At 34.0% G+C, this 21,788-nt stretch overlaps 1 protein-coding gene and 1 long non-coding RNA gene across 3 annotated transcripts in view; one reads left to right on the top strand and one right to left on the bottom strand.

The window, feature by feature from the left end:
- Positions 1 to 21,788, top strand: part of LOC149804453 (nesprin-1-like) — a 572,886-nt gene that overhangs the window by 83,254 nt on the left and 467,844 nt on the right. Inside the window, exons 3-4 of the mRNA XM_089940603.1 lie at positions 9,518 to 9,579; positions 17,008 to 17,103. Of these exons, the coding sequence (XP_089796729.1) occupies positions 9,518 to 9,579; positions 17,008 to 17,103 (158 nt within the window). The remainder of the gene's footprint in view (positions 1 to 9,517; positions 9,580 to 17,007; positions 17,104 to 21,788) is intronic.
- LOC149804455 (uncharacterized) lies at positions 7,011 to 20,453 on the bottom strand. 2 transcript variants are annotated; one of them, XR_016415709.1, is made up of 2 exons: positions 20,163 to 20,453; positions 7,011 to 7,620 (listed from the first exon to the last, which is right to left on the bottom strand). It is a non-coding gene; the product is annotated as an uncharacterized LOC149804455 (long non-coding RNA). The 2 variants fall into 2 exon arrangements; XR_016415711.1 differs by lacking the exon at positions 7,011 to 7,620 and adding an exon at positions 16,961 to 17,179.

Genomic DNA, 21,788 nt, shown 5'->3' on the forward strand with positions numbered 1-21,788 from the left:
TAGACTTCATCAGTATGAAGTTGTATTATCAGTGGGTTTGTATTATCAGTGGGTTTGTACTATCAGTGGGTTTGTATTATCAGTGGGTTTGTACTATCAGTGGGTTTGTATTATCAGTGGGTTTGTATTATCAGTGGATTTGTATTATCAGTGGGTTTGTATTATCAGTGGATTTGTATTATCAGTGGGTTTGTATTATCAGTGGGTTTGTACTATCAGTGGGTTTGTATTGTCAGTGGGTATGTATTATCAGTGGGTTTGTATTGTCAGTGGGTATGTATTATCAGTGGGTATGTATTACCAGTGGGTATGTATTACCAGTGGGTATGTATCTATGCAAGTGGGTATGAATATATGTATTTGTGGGGTTTAATGACATGTCAATACCTGGGTGTATGATGCCAAATAAGTGGCAGTATTCCAGAAATACATACAAAACAAAGATAAAGGAAAAAAGGTAAAATCTTCAAATATACATTTTTGTGTGTAAACCACACTTCACTTATTGGTCACTGAAATTTCCTTTTGATTCTACTGTTTTAAATGTCTTCATTTGGAATAATATAGGAGGTGGAGCAAAAAACCCAATACTGTAACTTCCAGGAGTTGAAAGTTATAGTACACCCAAATGCCACCAGTTATCTGATACACTTCCACTAAAGCAAGGTCATTGATACAGAAGACAATGGAGGGATGACAGATACCTGATTAACACTTAAGTAGTAATTTACATGGAAGATATATCTTAAACACATAACCTTAATTGAAGTAAACAACCTTAATCCTAACTCTTGTATTCATTGATTAAAAGGAACACATTTAAACAAGGGGTTGGGGTGAAGAATGACCGATGAAATAAATAATGAAAAACAATGACAACAGAATAAGATGAATTTGGTACCTTTTCTTTTAATAAATTTATCTTTAAATATTTTAAAATCTATTTAAAATCCACAATCCAATCTGCAAATTTAAAAAGAGTGCAGAAAAAGAATTATTACACTGTCTAGTCTTACAAACAGAATACAGGACTGCATTTTCACTGAGTCATCTTCTTTGTAAAATATTTGTTGCATACAGTTATAAAGATCTATATTACTAATTTAATGCTTCATTTTTTTTGCACCAGTACGAATAAAATCATCAGTAAAATCCATGTACAAATAAAACTCACTCAGATGAACTTTAATCATTATCACCAGAACAATCATTAAAACAAACACCAGCACATCAAAAACGAATCCATAGATTTTTGTGTAACTAATGCCTGCATGTCTGCTTTCTTATGAGTACTTGTGCATGTTTAGTTGCTCATATAGTTTTTTTTATGTCTGTGTCTTCCATCTGTCCTTTCGTTCAATCCAAAATTTATTTTTCCTTCTTTCTGTTTTTCCTCTCGTTCTGTGTGTAAGACAGCAAGCATTATTCTATTTGATACTTTGGAAATGAGTTACATCTAGCATGATCAATATAATCATAAACTTTTGTGTTGAACTTTTAAGTTTCTATTTGTTTGTTGAAACAAGTTAATTCTGACTTTCTGTGATGCAAGGTAAATTAACATTTGATAAATACGTCTCAAGGAATTGGTCAGTGGCAGTGTGAAGACTGGTACATGAAAAAAACAGCCTACATTTTATGCCAAACGTTGGGTAATTGATACACATTGATTTGCATTATTGTTGACAACAAGAGGAAATGGGTGGTATTTCAAAATCAGTTTGAAACACAACACAAGTATTACAGAGAACAGATGTGCACATTTTCAAATTTAATCTTGTTAAAGTGGACAGTACTTGTATCCAGGGGTGTGCTGTCAGTGGGAAATGTTAAAATGGATAATACTTGTGCCTAGAGGCATGTTGGGAAAAAGGTATATCATAAGAAAAACACTGAGATGTGTACAATACCTTCTTATTTCATGTCTGTTGGTCTTTTGGGAAAGAAACTGATATCCTTTAGGTTTGACTTGTTTTAAAATAAAATTTAAATATGATTATTCGGTAATGTAATTTTGTTGAAAATTTTGTCCTTGACTTTGCAGTAATTGTTGTTTCATGATATTTGTGGAATATTTGGACATGGTTCAAGTTTGAAATTCATAGTTTTTTGCATCAGTGCCTGCTGGTACATGTACCTACTTTCCAAATTTGGGTACTTTATTTAACCCTATATACCCTTTTATTTTGTAGATGCACATGGTCAATACAGAGATCATTATGAAATATAGTGGTATCTATGGATACCAGAAAAGTACTGGTTGATGAATATGTTGACAGAAATTGTCTTCTTGTCAGACAAATGAAGTGGGATTTAATGACTGATTCAGCCTGGAACATGATAAAATTCGGCACTTAATTATAGAAAGAAAAAAACATCTTGATGCAGTCCTTTATTTAATTAAATAATACTCATGTGAGTAAGATGTTAAAAAAAGGACATGACTGTTGAGTTCCAGGTACAAGAATTTTTTTTCTGGACTCAGCATACTTGATATCAGATTTGCATGACATAGTAAAATTATACAATGACTCAATCATAGATGTATAACATAGTAAAATTACACAGTGACTAGATAACTGCTGTACAATATAGTGGTAGGGTAGTAAAATTATACAATGACTAGATCATAGATGTATGAAAGACTAACATTATACAATGACTAGATCATGGATGTATAAAATAGTAAAATTATGCAATGACTAGATCATGGATGTATAACATAGTAAAATTATACAATGACTAGATCATGGATGCATAAAAGACTAAAATTATACAATGACTAGATCATGGATGCATAAAAGACTAAAATTATACAATGACTAGATCATGGATGTATAACATAGTATGATTATGCAATGACTCGATCATGGATGTATAACATAGTAAAATTATACAATGACTAGATCAAGGATGCATAAAAGACTAAAATTATACAATGACTAGATCAAGAATGCATAAAAGACTAAAATTATACAATGACTAGATCATGGATGTATAACATAGTATGATTATGCAATGACTCGATCATGGATGTATAACATAGTAAAATTATACAATGACTAGATTAATGATATATATATAAGAAAGAAAAGAAACTTTCATTTTATATTGATTACTGTTCATTGATATTTCTTAAAATGGAGGATAAATAGAATACTAGGCTGGTGGGATATGAAAGAACTTATAATATTTGCATAGCAGGAATATACATGGATGTATGTAGTGTAATCCGAACTGGGTAAATATATTTAGTGTTAGGTATCAAAGAATAAGGACCAAAGATTGACAAGTGTGTACATGGACAGTACTTGATACATCCTCTTACTGCACTGACAGTGAGTGCATTTTTACAGTAGCTGTTCATGCATATTAATATTTTGTTGGTGTTTGTGCATATTACTTTTTTTATTGGCATCTTGCATATTGATACTTTATTGATGTATTGCATACTGATACTTTATTGGTGTCTTGAATACTATATTTATGTCTTGCATACTGATACTTTATTGGTGCCTTGCATACTGATACTTTATTGGTGTCTTGCATACTGATATTTTATTGGTGCCTTGCATACTGATACTTTATTGGTACCTTGCATACTGATACTTTATTGGTGTCTTGCATACTGATACTTTATTGATGTCTTTAATTCTATATTTATGTCTTGCATACTGATACTTTATTGGTGCCTTGCATGTTGATACCTTATTGGTGTCTTGCATGCTGAAGCTTTATTGATATCTTGCATATTGATATTTTATTGGTTTATTGCATACTGATATTTTATTTATGTCTTGCATATTGATACTTTATTGGTGCCTTGCACACTGATGCTTTATTGATGTCTTGCATACTGATATTTTATTGGTGTCTTGCATACTGATGATTTATTGATGTCTTGCATACTGATACTTTATTGGTGTCTTGCATACTGATGCTTTATTGGTGTCTTGCATACTGATGCTTTATTGGTGTCTTGCATACTGATGCTTTATTGGTTTATTGCATACTGATATTTTATTGGTGTATTGCATACTGATACTTTATTAGTTTTTTTAATGGAATCTTGAACCCGCTGTATTGATATTCCGGTTTTTATAACACAAGTAAGTATATATATCTAACCACATTTCAAAGAAATTAAGAAACAAAAGTTCTTATTATGTACTTTATAACATCCCATATAAGGTCTTTGTGCATCAAAACTATATCAGATAAGGCCCTACACTATAATACTCATGTAAAGTCCTTGCATAACAAAACTATCTCCTATTAAGTCCTACACTATAATACTCATGTAAAGTCCTTGCATAACAAAACTATCTCCTATTAAGTCCTTTGCTATAACACTCATGTAAGGTTCTTGCACTACAAAATGTCTCCTTTAAGACCCTTCCTTATAACAGTCTCCATTATTGTTAGCAAAGAGTCATTGATCCAGATCATTCCACATCAATCCCATGACACTTCTATCTTGCTGACACAGTACCTTGATCAAGAGTCCCAGCCTGTACCAAGTGAAATCAATTTAACTAATGAGAGAACTTTGTATGTGATCTGTTAGGTATTCAGTAAGGCAGTTTCCATGATGTCCACTGGGATTCACTTGGAATTAAAAAGTTGTTTAAAATGTTTTAAATGAGAAACCTTTGTGAGACATGTCATTATGCATGGAAACTGCTATGATTTTTCCTAATGAATCTCTCAATTTAAATGTAACAAGGAATTTGATTGGATCAGTTTCTTTCAGCTTCATCCATTCAGATACCAGGGCAGTAGATACCGATTCAGCTAGCTAAATATGCCAAGGGTGTATGTGGAATGACATGAATTGATGACCTCTGGGTAATGAAGATGAACACTCATGCAAAGTCACCTGTTAGTCCCCCTTAACTTTTTTTGAGACTGTACCAGTAAGTTCAGACTGTTTCCTTTCAAAGTCCTTTTGCCATTTCCAGTGTTTCCTTTCAAAGTCCTTTTGCCATTTCCAATGTTTCCTTTCAAAGTCCTTTTGCCATTTCCAACGTTTTACACAAACAGCCTTATATCAAAAACATATTTTAATGATAATAATTTTGATGAAACATAACTTGTGTTACCCTGGTGACCACTTTACTAAAATAAAGATACATTTTAATTGGCACAATATTGTGTTGTGGTGGGAACATGTTTAAAGGTTTGTATAATCAAATGACTTATGAAAATTCAAGCCAATGGATCTGATGATTTGAATGCATGTTTTGCCAACTTTAAAAGGCATTGAGTAAGTCTGACAAGAAGTCATGTTTAATGTACATATTTCCAGAATCATAGATGGAATGTGTGTTGACATGGTGGCATAATGTCCAAACCATCAGAACATAATGCTGTAACATTTGTCTTTTTAAAACACATTTATGTTGATAATTAATAATAGTTATCAATTTTTGATCTGTTCCATGGGATGAGATTGAACAAAAACTCGGTTCATGCTTCAGTGTGTCTGAGTAAAGTTGTGTACTGTAACCAGGTATGTTTGTTACCTGCCCATTATGAGCAGGTAAACTGGGTATGTATTGTTTCTTGTCCTGATAGCATTGAACCTTTTCCAACAGTTCAAAAATACTAATAGACTGGTATCAAGAAAAATAGGGGGAGACTGGAACCTGAAACTAGTCTGTATGTATACACTAATGGAGTCTTCTGAAGCTTACAGAGTATATCTAGCAAGCAAACTCTTGAATCCTGGAAATTAATGTAATCTGGTTGCATATGGTTACATATTTGTGCATGTGATCAGCTTGGAACGTTGTGTGTCCAGGTTTGTTTGCATCATGTATGTAAGATATGCATTGCCTGCTTGTTCATGATACAATACAATTCGTGATACTTGGGTACTGATGCAGCATGTACCATAATATATAATATGATACAGTTAGCAGGTGATAAATACATAATGCAATACATATATACCACAATACAGACCCCTGCCATGCCCATTTGATTTGAACATACATGTAGTAATGTCAGCTTTGTTATGTTGGTACAGGTATTGTTAACATGAGGTAAGGTTTTATATTGCAATATGAGTCATTTAAACTCACCATGTATTCATTTGGCCTTACTAGACAAAGAGGTTATGTTACAAAGTTGCTTCCCTTGTTGTAAGTTTAGGCAGCTTGTGCCAAGGACAAAAAAATCAAATAGAACATGAAATACTGAAGCTGAAACTTTCATGATTTATTCTTTCTACACTTCAGATTCAATAAATGGCTTTGTTCCAAACTGTACCATGCCTGTAGAATGATTTGACCTCTAAAGCCAAAATATTTCTAGAAGGCAGCTATAAATATAGCTGGCATTTAAGATTTCACCTACTGTTTGCTTTTAGCCAATAGTATGGGAGCGAAAGTATTTTGGTATTGACTTCAAATCTACCAACCTTGTTTCATACATGAATTTGTAATGAAAACTTGAAATGTTTAACATGTAACTTATTTCTTATTTTACATTACCATATCTGACTAAAAAATATATCTGATGTTTCATTGTTGTGACTGGTTGTTTCTCTTGCTGAGTTGGGGAACCATTCTGATAACCAATGTTTTGATGGGTAATAATACACAGAAGAACTGTGATAAAATCTTTAGTACTTTTATTAAGCTGGTAAATTTTCTCTCTTTTTTCAACTTTAATTCAAGTTTATTGTGATGCATGTAGACGAACTTAAAAATATAACTTAAAGGTATTGAATTGTGTATTTATTATGGACTTAGTCAGATTTTGCCTCATTCCAAAGACCTTCAATAATATTTTTTCTTTAAGCAAGTTAAATTGTACGAGGGTAAAAAGTGTCAGAACTGGTAGACATCAAAAAACATTTTTATTTGAACGTTTTGTGAATGCAAAACTAAAATTCGAGCCAAAAATTGGAATGTTTTGGTAGTCTTTAATGGAACTGAGAAGAAAAGTAGAATTGTCCAAGATTTTAAAAAAATAATGTCTATTCTTTTACTGGCCTGCTACATGTCAGAGACATTGGGATATAACAGTTTGTATACAGCCTGATTTTTTGATGTTTCATGCATGTAGATCCATAATGGACATAATAAACCTATCTGATCTATCATCCTTTTGATGCCAATGAAATGGTTTTTGTTATAAGTAAGGGAGTGTTATTGATGATACAAACATCCCCATTAACAGTTGGCACAGATCATTTGGGAATTGGTAATTTTTACACTATACATTGATTCACTGTTTTTCCATGCTTTTTTATTTTCACTGTTGAGTGAGACTTTAAAAGTAGCTGGATGGAATGTTCCATTGATGAATAGTTTCTCAGTTGCAGTACATTGAGATTTAGAATGATAAGTGCTGATTTGGGTAGATCACCTTAAAGGGATTCTAATTCTTAATAATTAGTTAATTGTGGGCTTTACTTCAGGTGTAAATAATGTGACATTTCAAATGTCAATGTGTCCACCTTGCTATGAATTTCTCTTCCATAGAAATTGCACAAATCTTAATACCTTTCTCCTCTGGATGGACATTTTTCAAGACTTCAGTGCATATTTTAGTTTTCCTTAAATGTACCCAATTTTCCTTGATTGTACCCCATTCCATATAGACAGATTCCTGTAAAGTACAAAAATAAAAGATGTGGGAATCTTATTGTTCTTTTTAAATCACTATTGATAGTCAGAAGACTTCCCATATCCTATTATTTCATTGCAAATTATTTTCCTTTTTGTTGGGTTGAATGCAAAGATATGTGTGTATATGTATGTATGTATGTATGTATGTATGAATGTATGTGTGTGTGTGTGTCTATATGTATGTATGTATGTATCTGTATGTATGTATGTTTGTATGTATGTGTGTATGTGTGTGTCTATATGTATGTATGTATGTATATATGTATGTATGTATGTAAGTTTAATAGCACATGAGTACAAAAATGGTTATATGGTGATAATTAACAATTAACATAAAAGCATAAAAATGAAATATTGCACTATAAACCCTTCCAAAGAAATGTAAACAAGAACTGCAAGAGATTTTTTTCTCTCAGAATGATGATATTCATTTCTTGGATGAGTATTGCCATCATTATTAATATTAATTCATGATAAAATATTAAAATGAACAAATTCAGAATATTGAAATGAATTAAATTTTATTTAAAGTCTTTTTACAGTTTAAAGATATTCAGAATTTACAAATAACGTGCATATCAAATGAAATTATGGATGTGCATGTATAGTTTTAATTAAGATATTTATATATTCTGGTAGGTTGTCTTGGAGATTCTTTCTTCTTTCATGGGTTGTCATGGAGATAATACAGAAAACATCTATTAAGTAGGGGAAGAAGATGCTAAAGGTCAGGGTCAAGGTCACATGAATTGTAGGGAAAAAGTTATGTAAGAAATCCAAAGATAGATATTCTTCATTAAAGCTATTATAGGACTTTTCAGCTATGTTCAGAAGGGTTGGGGGAGTCTTGGTACGTTTGGAGGTAGAAGGTCAAAGTTCAGGGTCACACAGATTAATCCTTTCATTTGGAAAATATGTACCTTCCTTTCTTCATTAATTGGATTTTTAAGCTGTGAGTCTCTGAAGAGTCTAAGAACAATCAAAGGGTACCAAATATACGATTATACATTTGTTACATTTCAGGTCTTAGTTGACAGAAAGAAGTGAAACCAACAGTTTAAGTAAAGCTAACAAACAATTATTTATCTTAGTTTCAAAGTGATAATTTAAGTAACATTGTAAAGGGAACATTTTAGTAACATTCAGTCTTGTGAATTAAGTCCGAAATAATCCTAAATGTCTTATGACAAGTCCAAAGTATGGAATAATCCAAATCAATTTCTCTAGTCTTGAATATCCTGATGTACCACAGTGTGCAGTCTAGAATGTCTTAATGTACAATGAGTTCACAATAATTCTAAATTAATTTGATTATCCAAAATCAATGAGCATTTAGTAATTCCAGTGAATAGTTGAAGTAAATAATTCCTCTTGATTTATATCTGAACATAACTCTAAACCCTGATAACAAATAGATTCCATAAACTGATCTAATATAGGAATGAAGTATTTGTTTACCAAGTCCCCATTTATACACACTTTCACTTTACCTTGATGAGAGTCATTCTGATGAAAAATGTCAATCAGATTGTAAACAAATTTGTTTCTAGAATATTCTAAGCTATAAACAACTTATTTATAAGCTACAATCAGGATATAAATTTCCTATCTAAACATGTTATTTACAGATGACCATTATCTTAATGTACAATCTACAGTTGTAGACAAAACTTGAACACACGCTATGCATATACATAACAGGTTCCGGGTAAAATCTACATGTATATAGTCATAAACTTTATAGACACTATCTCAATGATGATATTTTATCTTTGGTTACAGGTGGAATAAAGAATATTGTCTTTTTGATTCAAGTTTTATTCCTGATTAGAAAGCTGCACAATAATTGACCGCTTTATTTATTTTTGTCATTTCAGATGAACAGGAAAGAGTTCAGAAGAAGACCTTCACAAACTGGATGAACACATACCTCAAACAGGTAATTGACATATTGGTTAAGCTTTTCCCACTCACTAGTGTATTAAATTCTGTGAAATTCATTATTTTCCAGTAAAAATTTACTTGCATATCTCAGGAGTAATATCAAGTATTTTAAATTTAAGCAAAATTGGACAGAGTAAAGTAATAATGATAAGAATATGTATGTTTTATATATTTCAGTAGGGATAACAATCTTGGTGACCAAATCCTCTTTGCAGGGATCTTACAAAATGACTTTACAGTGTTGAATATGAAATCATTCACATTTGGCTAGTTATCTGATTGTTATACTTGGACGAGTACATTATTTCTCCCAAGATAAGACAGAGGGTGCCAGTCTAACAAACTCTTCAGAAGTAGGAGATGGGTTTATTATCAGACAAAGATAACCTTAGTAAATATGGGCTACAATTTTATAAGGATGGACTTACCATGATATCAGTCATGTAGGAATAGGGGTGTTAGGTTGGGTAAGAATGGTGATGGATAGGGTGGGTTTATTGTCAGCTAAATACTGTAAGAATGGTGATGGATAGGGTGGGCTTATTGTCAGATAAATACTATAGGAATGGTGATGATAGGGTGGGCTTATTGTCAGATAAATACTATAGGAATGGTGATCGATAGGGTGGGCTTACCATAAGATAAGTACTGTAATAATTGTGTTGGATGGGGTGGGCTTACAATCAGATAATACAGTAGTAACTGTAATGAATGGGTTGGGCTTGCCACCAGATAAATACTGAGTAATGGTAATGAATGGGGTGGGCTTGCCACCAGATAAATACTGTAATAATGGTAATTAATGAGGTGGGCTTGCCACCAGATAAATACTGTAATAATGGTAATGAATAGGGTGGGCTTACCACCAGATAAATACTGTAATAATGGTAATGAATAGGGTGGGCTTGCCACCAGATAAATATTGTAAGAATGGGGATGTATTGGGTGGACTTAGCATCAGATAAATATTGGTAATTGAAAGATTGAGCTACTGTGAAATTATCTTATGTTCATGAGTATACATTTGTCTTTTTTGCAAGCAAATGACTTGTTTGTCTATACTTTAATTGGTGGATTATGTATGCCTTTGTTAGCATTGGGGTCCTTGTCTTTACAGATGATGTTATGACTACATGGTTATAAACTATGTAAAAGAAAGAAGCTAAACTAACAAGTTTTAAAAAACTTAAAAAGTAATTGAATTATCAACTTAACAAATAATTTAGTTACCAAAGTTAAAAAATGACAGTGTAAGAGGAACTTACAATATTATGAAGTTAATCCAAATTCTATACAATGATCTTTTCAAGTCCAAAAGATCATAATGTTACAAGTAAATTTCAGATCCTTGATTGTATGTATCACAATGGCATTGTCCATAATTTCTTTGAATAATTCACAATTGTCTCAAAATAATATTCTAGTCCAATGAGCACACTTTGTAGTTCCAATAAATAATCCTAACAAATGTCTCCTCTCAAATTATCTAAACACAACATCAAACACATTGGCAGACTGAATTCAACATATGGAGTTATAATCCAAGATTGTAATGAATCCAAATTAGGAATGAATCTGATTCCTCAGTTCTCTCATTATATACACCTTCAAGACTCTGCTACAACTTTATGTTGCAATATACCCCACATGACGGATCCTGTTACTCAATCTAATATTTCAAAATAACTAATCAGTGGGAAATAACTTAATTCTACTAAGAACCCACCTGACCTAACCCACCTGACCTAACCCTGTCCAATTGGAAACAGTCTGAAACTTAATTCTACTAAGAACCCACCTGACCTAACCCTGTCCAATGGGAACAGCCCAAAACTTAATTCTGCTAAGAACCCACGTGACCTAAACCCATCCAGTGGGAAACAGTCTGAAACTTAATTCTACTAAAAACCCATTTGACCTAATCCCATCCAGTGGGAAACTTGTCAATATACTGGCACAGAGGTCCTTGTCTCTACATATTGATACATGCTGGCATACGGGTTCTTGTTTTTACAAATTGATATATGCTGGCATATGGGTCCATGTCATTACAGAAGGCTTCTTGCTGGCATATGGGTCCTTGTCTTTACAAAAGGCCGATTGCTGGCATATAGGTCCTTGTCTTTACAAAAGGCTGATTGCTGGCATGTAGGTCCTTGTCTTTACAAAAGTCTTATTGCTGGCATATGGGTCCTTGTCTTTACAAAAGGCTGATTGCTGGCATATAGGTCCTTGTCTTTACAAAAGTCGTATTGCTGACATATGGGTCCTTGTCTTTACAAATTGATACATGCTGGCATATTGGTCCTTGTCTTTACAAAAGGCTTATTGCTGGCATATAGGTCCTTGTCTTTACAAAAGGCCTATTGCTGGCATATAGGTCCTTGTCTTTACAAAAGTCTTATTGCTGGCATATGGGTCCTTGTCATTACAGATGGCTAATTGTTGGCATATGGGTCCTTGTCTTTACAAAAGGCCTATTGCTGGCATATAGATCCTTGTCTTTACAAAAGTCTTATTGCTGGCATATGGGTCCTTGCCATTACAGATGGCTAATTGCTGGCACATGGGTCCTTGCCTTTACAAAAGGCCTATTGCTGGCATGTAGGTCCTTGTTTTTACAAAAGTCTTTTTGCTGGCATATGGGTCCTTGTCATTACAGATGGCTAATTGCTGGCATATGGGTCCTTGTCTTTACAAAAGGCATATTGCTGGCATATAGGTCCTTGTCTTTATAAAAGTCTTATTGCTGGCTTGTCATTACAGATGGCTAATTGCTGGCATATGGGTCCTTGTCTTTACAAAAGTCTTATTGCTGGCATATGGGTCCTTGCCATTACAGATGGCTAATTGCTGGCATATGGGTCCTTGTCTTTACAAAAGGCTTATTGCTGGCATATGGGTCATTGTCTTTACAGATGTATACTTGTTCACTGAGTCTTTGAAATTTGTGGCTTGTAGCAAACCCCAAACACTGGTCCACAAAATTCTCAACAATGTAGCTGAAACTGTCACTTCATTTGCTAGTTCCATCCCCAGGGTCCAGTTTCTCCAACACAGTGTTTGTTTGTTACAGATGTATATTGGGGAATGGATGTCTGTTGGGGGTATTTCAAGGCTTCTGGTGGAACAATTTGTTCTGTGAAAATCAGTATTGGTTTCATTGTGTGATGTTTTTAGCATGTGAGAATCCTCAAAAGACCGACTTTGTTCAAAAGTATTTCTGGGATCTTTATTATTCGATGCATATAGATTGTATTTTTCTCCCATCATGAGATCGGTCCATCCTTGATCCATGGTCCTATAGACCCATTGACAATGACTTACATTTTTTTTCTTCCTTTAATCACCGAACACCACCATATTGTACAAAAGGGGTTAATAATGTTACTGCTTTCTGGCCATCTTGTGCCTTACCAGTTTCTTTTCTTCAGTGACTTTTAAAGAATATTCTTACTCAGCTGTTCTGGTCATCTTTTCCATCATTAATTTCATTTCCTGTCAGTGACTTTTGAAGGACTTCACAGATAGTGTTATGTCTGCCTGGCCATCTTGTCCATGACTAATTTCATTTCCTCTTTGACTGTGAAGGAGTGTTATTCAGCTGTCTGGCCATCTTGTCTATCACTGAATTCATTTCCTTTGTGACCTTTGAAGGACTCTTCATGGATTAAAAACACATTTGCTGCAAGGCTTCATATTAAGGAGACCAATAATAATTTTCAACATATACTGACAAAATGTGATGGAATTATGGTCCCGGTTTTACTTAGCACTCTTTGCTTATAAAGTGAATAAAGCTTGTTCCAGTTTCACCATACAAGATCAAGCAATTCCCATTTCGTAGATGTTATCAGTATTTTCCACATTCAAGATTGATGAATTAACACTTGGACTTGGAAAATACTGACTTAATGATCCAAGTGAAATCAGTGCATACTGAAGTATTAAAAGGAACTTTTAGACTCTGTCTGTGTGTGTGTGTGTGATTTTTATTTTTAGTCTTAGACTTTTTGACCAGAAAATCAACACAGATGGTTCCTTTGATGAATTCTCAAGAATTTGTGACAGATGCATTTACTTTTCTTTGTCATTGTTATTAACTCTATAGATCTATAAATCATTTGGATTTCTAGATAACATAGGATTTCGTTTATAGATACATACATTTTTGACTTTTAATTTCCTTTATTCAATCATTGCTACAGCAAACTTTTATTAACATTTTGATGGATAATTTGTGTATTAAAAATGGGGCCTTGTTCAGAGGCATTGATACATTAGTCGTTAGTTATGATAGGCAACTTTCAACCTTTCCACATTTTTCATTCAGAATTACTGGTGACAGCTTGTAAGTGTAGCACTTTGCCAGACTGCTTCCCTGTTTATTGTTGATTGAATTATGTTATTTGAGCTTAAGAACCATTCCATTTATTGACATAAAGTAGCATACCATGTAATAGGAAATAAGCATTAAAACCTTTTCAGTATTACCTTACATGACAATTATTTTTTATTGCATGTCTCCACTTACTTCCATTGTGTGGATGTATGGAGTTTAGATTATATTCCAATTAATCTATAATATGTGTTATTTTTTATTTCATTTGATAAATTGTTATATTCTTCATCTGTAAATTGTTACATGTTAAAAAATCTCATTGTAATTAGATAATGGACTTGTCAGGATGATATATGATTGTTATGACGGTTCATTTTCAACTACACTGATGTGTAGCGTTTGGATCAATACAGTTCCATCATACTATTAGGGTTAAATAGAACAAGGGAAATGGCTGCCCTTCTTGTGAAATGAAGGGGTAAAAGATATTTAACATGTCAGCAACTTGGCCAGTTCATCAAGAGGTCTGTCAGTTTCCAGTATGATTGCCTTTGTGCCTGAGTCAAATGCTTAAATTACAATTATTTAGTGTCATTTAAGTTTCTTAAATTGTTACCTTGAGTATCTTAACAACATATAATTTTTACAAAGTATTACTTCTCAAAAATATAAATTTTAAGTGGTGAAAGTTTTTAAAGAAAAGAAGTGGTTAGTTAATATAGATAAAGTGAAATGAGGTGGCTTTATTGTAATACTTGTGGGTTGTCAGTTTTAAAAATTAACAACTTTGTGATAACAGTAATGGATAAGAAAAGATTATAGACAAAAATTTATCAGTTTTTCTTAAAATCAACATCCACTGGTCCATCTACCCACTCTTTGGTTATTATCTCCCCATTCACTGATCCATCTATCCACTCACTGGTCCATCTACCCACTCATTGGTAATTGTCTGCCTACTCACTGGTCCATCTACTTGCACCGGTCCATCTACCCACTTATTGGTAATTGTCTACCCATTCACTGGTCCATCTACTTGCACCGGTCCATCTACCCACTCAATGGTCAATCTAACTACTCACTGGTTCATCTACCCACTCACTGGTCCATCTACCCACTCAATGGTCAATCTAACTACTCATTGGTCCATTCACCCACTCATTGGTCCATCTACCCACACATTGGTCCATCTACCCACTCACTGGTCCATCTACCCACTCACTGGTAATTGTCTATCCATTCACTAGTCCATCTACCCACTCACTGGTAATTGTCTACCCATTCACTGGTCCATCTGCCCACTCACTGGTTCATCTACCCACTCAATAGTCCATCTACCCACTCATTGGTCCATCTACCCACTTGTTAGTGTAACATGGTGTATATGGATATAAATGTGTAACCCTTGTTATGGAACTATTGCTGAATATTTGCAGAGGAGCTAACAATACTAACATGTAATACAAATGTTTAGTGGTTTCTTCATGTTAGAGCTGTTCGCTTGAAAGTATAACAATGGTTGGTGCTATGGGACACTGAAAGCACTCAGGTTTTCTTGTTTGCCGAAAAAATTACAAGCTCTGTTTTAAAAAAAATGTATTTAAAATGCTGATTTACTGTTGTTTTTTTTAAATTATCGATCAAAACAGTGACAATTGCATGAATATCAATAATTAACTAAAACTGGCAGATTTATTATTTCATAAACAGTTGCAAGAAGAAATTAAGATTATTGTAGGATTCTTTCACATTTTGATTTATCCTGTTCCTAACCTTAAATTGTAGATATGATCCTGTTCCTAACTATAAATTATAGATTCAACCCATTTACCTTTTTATACATTTCTCAGGTAAGAATTGGCTGTAGGGTATTCCTTGTCTTTAAATCCTATTACATCACTGTCATCGGATGTTTACAATTTTAAATATTTCTAACATAACATGTTCACTAATTATTAAGATAAGATAAGAATTCTTTATTTCAGACTACAAAGTCCATACCTCTAAAATAAAATATAGATATAAATTAAAACATTGTAAACATAAAAGAACATACAAATATACAGATACATCTACAACAATTAATTGTGCCATGTATTGTTAAGAATGAAATTAAATGGCAAAATTAAAGAGTAATTTGTTCAATCTACTAATAATATGAGAATTTAAATGAATGTCTTAGTTCCAAAGAAATTTCAATATACAGTTCTTACTATTAGATATTCTTGTCATCATTGAGAATACATACTTTATCATTACTTCATCAAAACTGAATACATTATAATTTACAAACATGTTGGAGGCACTGTTCCATCTAAGACCTAATAGAAAATGAAGACTATTATTATAACTAATAACTAGTTTTCTTTTCATACATTCACTAAAGTTTGTCCACAGAGGAGCACAATACATAGTGCAGCAATAATATTTGAATAATCTAATTTTGATATTCAGTGAACAATTCTTAAATTCACGTTGAAGCATGTTTGTTCGAGTAACAAAAATTGGTAATGTCTCATCATATCTTCAATATCTGACCGATTGGATTTCAAAATATGACCCCAATATGTATAACTGTTGACATTTGTAAGAGCATTGCTGTTAAGATGTACAGGGGGAGGAGATGGTAATTTGAAAGAGCAATTGCATGAATATCAATAATTGAGTAGCAATATTGTATGTTCGATAATAGAATATTGAAATTCAGTTGTATAAGAAACAATATTGCACAGTGGCAATAAAAAAAGGATACTGCAATGTGGCCATGTCACATCTGGAACTACTTTTTTCCATTTAGGAAATATATCTGCCCTTAGATAATACTGTATGCATATTTTCTATGTTCAATTTATTTTTGATCTTGTTTTTTTTCTCTCTAACATTATAAATAATAATGTGATTACATTATACATTTATAAATATACTGATTGCCTAAGAACAAACTCCAAACCATGGCAGGTATTTTTCAAAGATATGCTTTAATTTTTGCATACTTCATGTCAATTGATCTGTATCAGTATTTATTGCATTTAAGTGAAGAAAGTGTCAGGTGAATCAAATTTGGTTTCCATTCATTTCCAGAGATCTCCTCCTATGAAAGTTGAGAACCTGTTTGAAGATATCAAAGATGGCGTGGTACTTTTGTCATTACTTGAGGTCCTGTCAGGGGACAAACTGGTGAGTATTATTAGTAGGTGTGTTAATTCCGGTCTTCTGGTCCAATCCATTGGTACTTCTGTCATTATTTGAGGTTCTGTCAGGGAAAAAATGGGTGGGTTTTATTAGTAGGTGTTAGTTAATTCATGTCATGTGATCCAGTCTTAATAATGCACAGATGTATTAAAAGGGATCAAAGCCTGTTTATTAGTAAACAGGGTTTGGATTAAGATGTCAGTATGTTTGTCTCATATTCTTTGGATGCGTGCCTGTAGTGTTGCCTATAATTGTCATGTATTTTAGAAAATAAAACTAATTGCATGAGGCAATTACTTTTTACGAGCTTTAATGATGTAAACCAGATTTGGTGTGGGGAAGATAAAAAAAATTAAATGTAAAGTTTGATTTTGACCCTTTTCTCTAAAAATTTGAGGATATTATGACCCTTGATTTACTTGGTAGTTTTTGCCTGGCATCTTGAACTAAGGATTATACCAGATGTGTGTTGCAAATGGGCAGTCTGTGTAGCATGGATGCATTTCTGTTTATTATACCAGATGTGTGTTGGAAAGTGGGAGCTGTTTAGTCTGGATGCATTTATACCAGATGTGTGTTGGAAAGTGGGAGTTGTGTAGTCTAGATGCATTTATACCAGATGTGTGTTGGAAAGGGGGAGCTGTTTAGTCTGGATGCATTTATACCAGATGTGTGTTGGAAAGTGGGAGCTGATTAGTCTGGATGCATTTATACCAGATGTGTGTTGGAAAGTGGGAGCTGTGTAGTCTGGATGCATTTATACCAGATGTGTGTTGGAAAGTGGGAGCTGTGTACACGTCTGGATGCGTTTATACCAGATGTGTGTTGGAAAGTGGGAGCTGTGTAGTCTGGATGCATTTATACCAGATGTGTATTGGAAAGGGGGAGCTGTGTAGTCTGGATTCATTTCTGGTTCATTCTGCATTTGCATTATTCGCTTTCTCAGAAGTCATAGATATTGCATTAAGCTTGAAGTAATCCAGCCCACTAGACAAGCAGCAAAGTTGGAAAAGGCAGTATTAAAATTCATGAATTGAGTAATAATAATAATAATAATAATAATAATAACCATATTTAAAGAGGGTAACACAATTAGCTAAGAACTAATCTACCTTGAGGCCCTCATGCAAAGGAATTTATTTATTTTAGCTGCATCTCTGAAGCCACTGGATATATTTTCATAATTAACTATCAATTCATTGATTAAGTGCCAAATTGTGTATTTCTGCAAGTTTTTCAACCCAGTAAATTAGTCTCTTTACCCTTAATTCAACCTCAAAAATATATCACACTAATGGCAGTGTGAGATTTTTTATGTTGTATCTCAGCAGACCTCTACAAGGCTTGAATGCTTTGATTGCCAAAACTTAGGTTTTAGATATATAATAACTAACAGCCTAAAGATCATAACACCTTCAGTGTCTTTGTCCCTTGCTGTATAATAACTGACAGCCTAAAGATCATATTAACTTCAGTGTCTTTGCCCCTTGCTGTATAATAACTAACAGCCTAAAGATCATATCACCTTCAGTGTCTTTGTCCCTTGCTGTATAATAACTAACAGCCTAAAGATCATATCACCTTCAGTGTCTTTGCCCCTTGCTGTATAACTGACAGCCTAAAGATCATATTACCTTCAGTGTCTTTGCTCCTTGCTGTATAATAACTAACAGCCTAAAGATCATATTACCTTCAGTGTCTTTGCCCCTTGCTGTATAATAACTAACAGCCTAAAGATCATATCACCTTCAATGCCTTTGCCCCTTGCTGTATAATAACTGACAGCCTAAAGATCATATCACCTTCAGTGTCTTTGCCCCTTGCTGTATAATAACTAACAGCTTAAAGATCATTTCACCTTCAGTGTCTTTGCCCCTTGCTGTATAATAACTGACAGCCTAAAGATCATATTACCTTCAGTGTCTTTGTCCCTTGCTGTATAATAACTGACAGCCTAAAGATCATATTACCTTCAGTGTCTTTGTCCCTTGCTGTATAATAACTTACAGCCTAAAGATCATATTACCTTCAGTGTCTTTGCCCCTTGCTGTATAATAACTTAAACCTAAAGATCATCTTACCTTCAGTGTCTTTGCCCCTTGCTGTATAATAACTTACAGCCTAAAGATCATATTACCTTCAGTGTCTTTGCCCCTTGCTGTATAATAACTAACAGCCTAAAGATCATATCACCTTCAGTGTCTTTGCCCCTTGCTGTATAATAACTGACAGCCTAAAGATCATATTACCTTCAGTGTCTTTGCCCCTTGCTGTATAATAACTAACAGCCTAAAGATCATATTACCTTCAGTGTCTTTGCCCCTTGCTGTATAATAACTAACAGCCTAAAGATCATATCACCTTCAGTGTCTTTGCCCCTTGCTGTATAATAACTAACAGCCTAAAGATCATATCACCTTCAGTGTCTTTGCCCCTTGCTGTATAATAACTGACAGCCTAAAGATCATATTACCTTCAGTGTCTTTGCCCCTTGCAAGAACCAGCATAATGGGCACTAAAAAGAATAAGTTGATTTTTAAAAATGTCTCCCTGTTTTAAGGGCAAGCTTACAAGTCAAGATTTGGAGGAACTGTATTGCAGGAAGCCCATGATCCTGCACTCCAGGTGCAGTACTGCTACAGGATTCAAAAAAATAGCACTTGCAGACTTTCTTAAACCATGGACTAGAAATCTGAAGACATTTCAAAAAGTTATAATTATGAGAGTTTACTTTACTATCATGACTGGAGAACACCATAGCTTAACATTAAAATTTCCCTCCACTGGTCAAACCTGTTGGGATCTGTAAGAAATATTGTTGTGGACTGGCATATTTAAACACTTAGAGCTGTGGTATGTTTAATGGTATAGATAATTGTCTGTCTACTGAAACATATGAAGCCCAGGGTTCTATTGATTGTTCCAGTTATCTATTCCCTTAAGAAGGTGTGTACATACATGCATGGGTAGCGATCAGAGTGTTAGCTAATATACATTTATCCATATTGAGGTGTCTTCTTTAAGTTCCAGTAATTTCAACCTACCTGCAACACATGCTTTGTAATCAGAGTGTTAGCCAATATATCCATATTGAGGTCATCTTCTTTAAGTTGGAGTAATTTCAACCTACCTGCTGCACATGCTTTGTAATCAGAGTGTTATCTAATATACATGTATCCATATTGAGGTATCAATTAGGTCAATTATCTACAGTCTGAGGTATCAGTCAGGTCATTTATCGAGAACCTCAAGTATCAATCAGGCCAGTGATTGAGAACCTCAAGTATCAGTCAGACCAGTGATCTAGAGCCTTCTATTTCAGTCAGGCCAGTTGTCTGGAGCCTGATGTTTCACTCAGCCATCTAGATAATGTTTCTACTCTGTAGGAAAAAAAATCAAGTCAAGTAGTTCTGCTTAAAATTATGAAGTTCTCATCACCAGAAAAGGGTATTGTGGGAAAAAGTTATGAAGTATATTATCAGTTTAAAATGTGCCCACATTCTGCTTATACAGTTGTACCAAATTAGTTCTGTTGATTGTAGATACAGTTCATTTTATTGCACTCAGTAATCCAGGTGCTTTTTCAATATTGATTGTGAAATAACCTGGATTAAGTCCAAATATTACCATTGCTGTGAAAAATAATCCCAGTAACTGTAGATGTGCTGTTGTCAGAGATAATCTTGATACTTTGGAAATGACACTCCCAGTGCCCATCCTGTCCTGATTCTATATGATTAAGAATTTATCTCCTTCACTGTTTAAGTTGTAAGCAGTATAAAGAAAGATTACCACGATTTTATGCAATTTGGGCTCTCTGCTGTGACTGCATTTTTAGATGACTTAATGCAGAATATATCATGTAATGTGTTTGTACGTCCATCTGATACCAGTTTTGTTTTGAACAGTATGTTGAAATATCCACCATCAACAGTTACCAAAGTTTGTGGGATGGTTTGCACTGGGGGTAAGGTAGAAGCCTGTTTATTTTGTGTGGTCAAAAGGTCAAAGGTAAAGATCATTGTAACTAAAAGAATCAACAGTAAATGTCACAAGGATCAGTAGTAAATGTCACAAGGATCAGCAGTAAATGTCACAAGGATCAGCAGTAAATGTCACAAGGACCAGCAGTAAATGTCACAAGATCAACAATGAATGGCACAAGAATCAACAGCAATTTTTGCTTGGACCAGCATTAATGTCACAGATTGTTTCCTTTGTTGGCAATGCTGCATTCAGAGTCACCAGAGTAACATTGTGACATTTACCTGTGACTTTGCTTCAGGCGTCACCTTTTCATGTCACTTGTGACATTGACTAGGTGGCTGAGTGGTCTAAAGCGCTCACCGTTACGGATCACTACCATCTCACCTGTGTCAGCGTGGGTTTGAGTCTCTGGCTTGGCCAGTGTAGGTATATGAGAAGGCTTGCCATTAGCTCTTGTAGGATGGTGGTTCTTCCCTGGGTTTTCCCTGGTTCTTCCTCCACCATTTATACTGGCCACCATATATAGCCTATCTTGTGCTGAAAATGGTGTTAAATTCTATAACAACAACAACATTGACTAGTGCTAAACAACTAAATACTGACTAGATTTTGTCTGAGATTATTATCAGCATTCTGTGTTGTTATTTAGCAGTCTTATAGCCCTGGAGTTTGGACCCATTCAT

The sequence above is a fragment of the Sinohyriopsis cumingii genome, chromosome 2, assembly GCF_028554795.1.
Source record: "Sinohyriopsis cumingii isolate HCF-2022 chromosome 2, ASM2855479v2, whole genome shotgun sequence".
Classification (NCBI taxonomy): Eukaryota; Metazoa; Mollusca; class Bivalvia; order Unionida; family Unionidae; genus Sinohyriopsis; species Sinohyriopsis cumingii.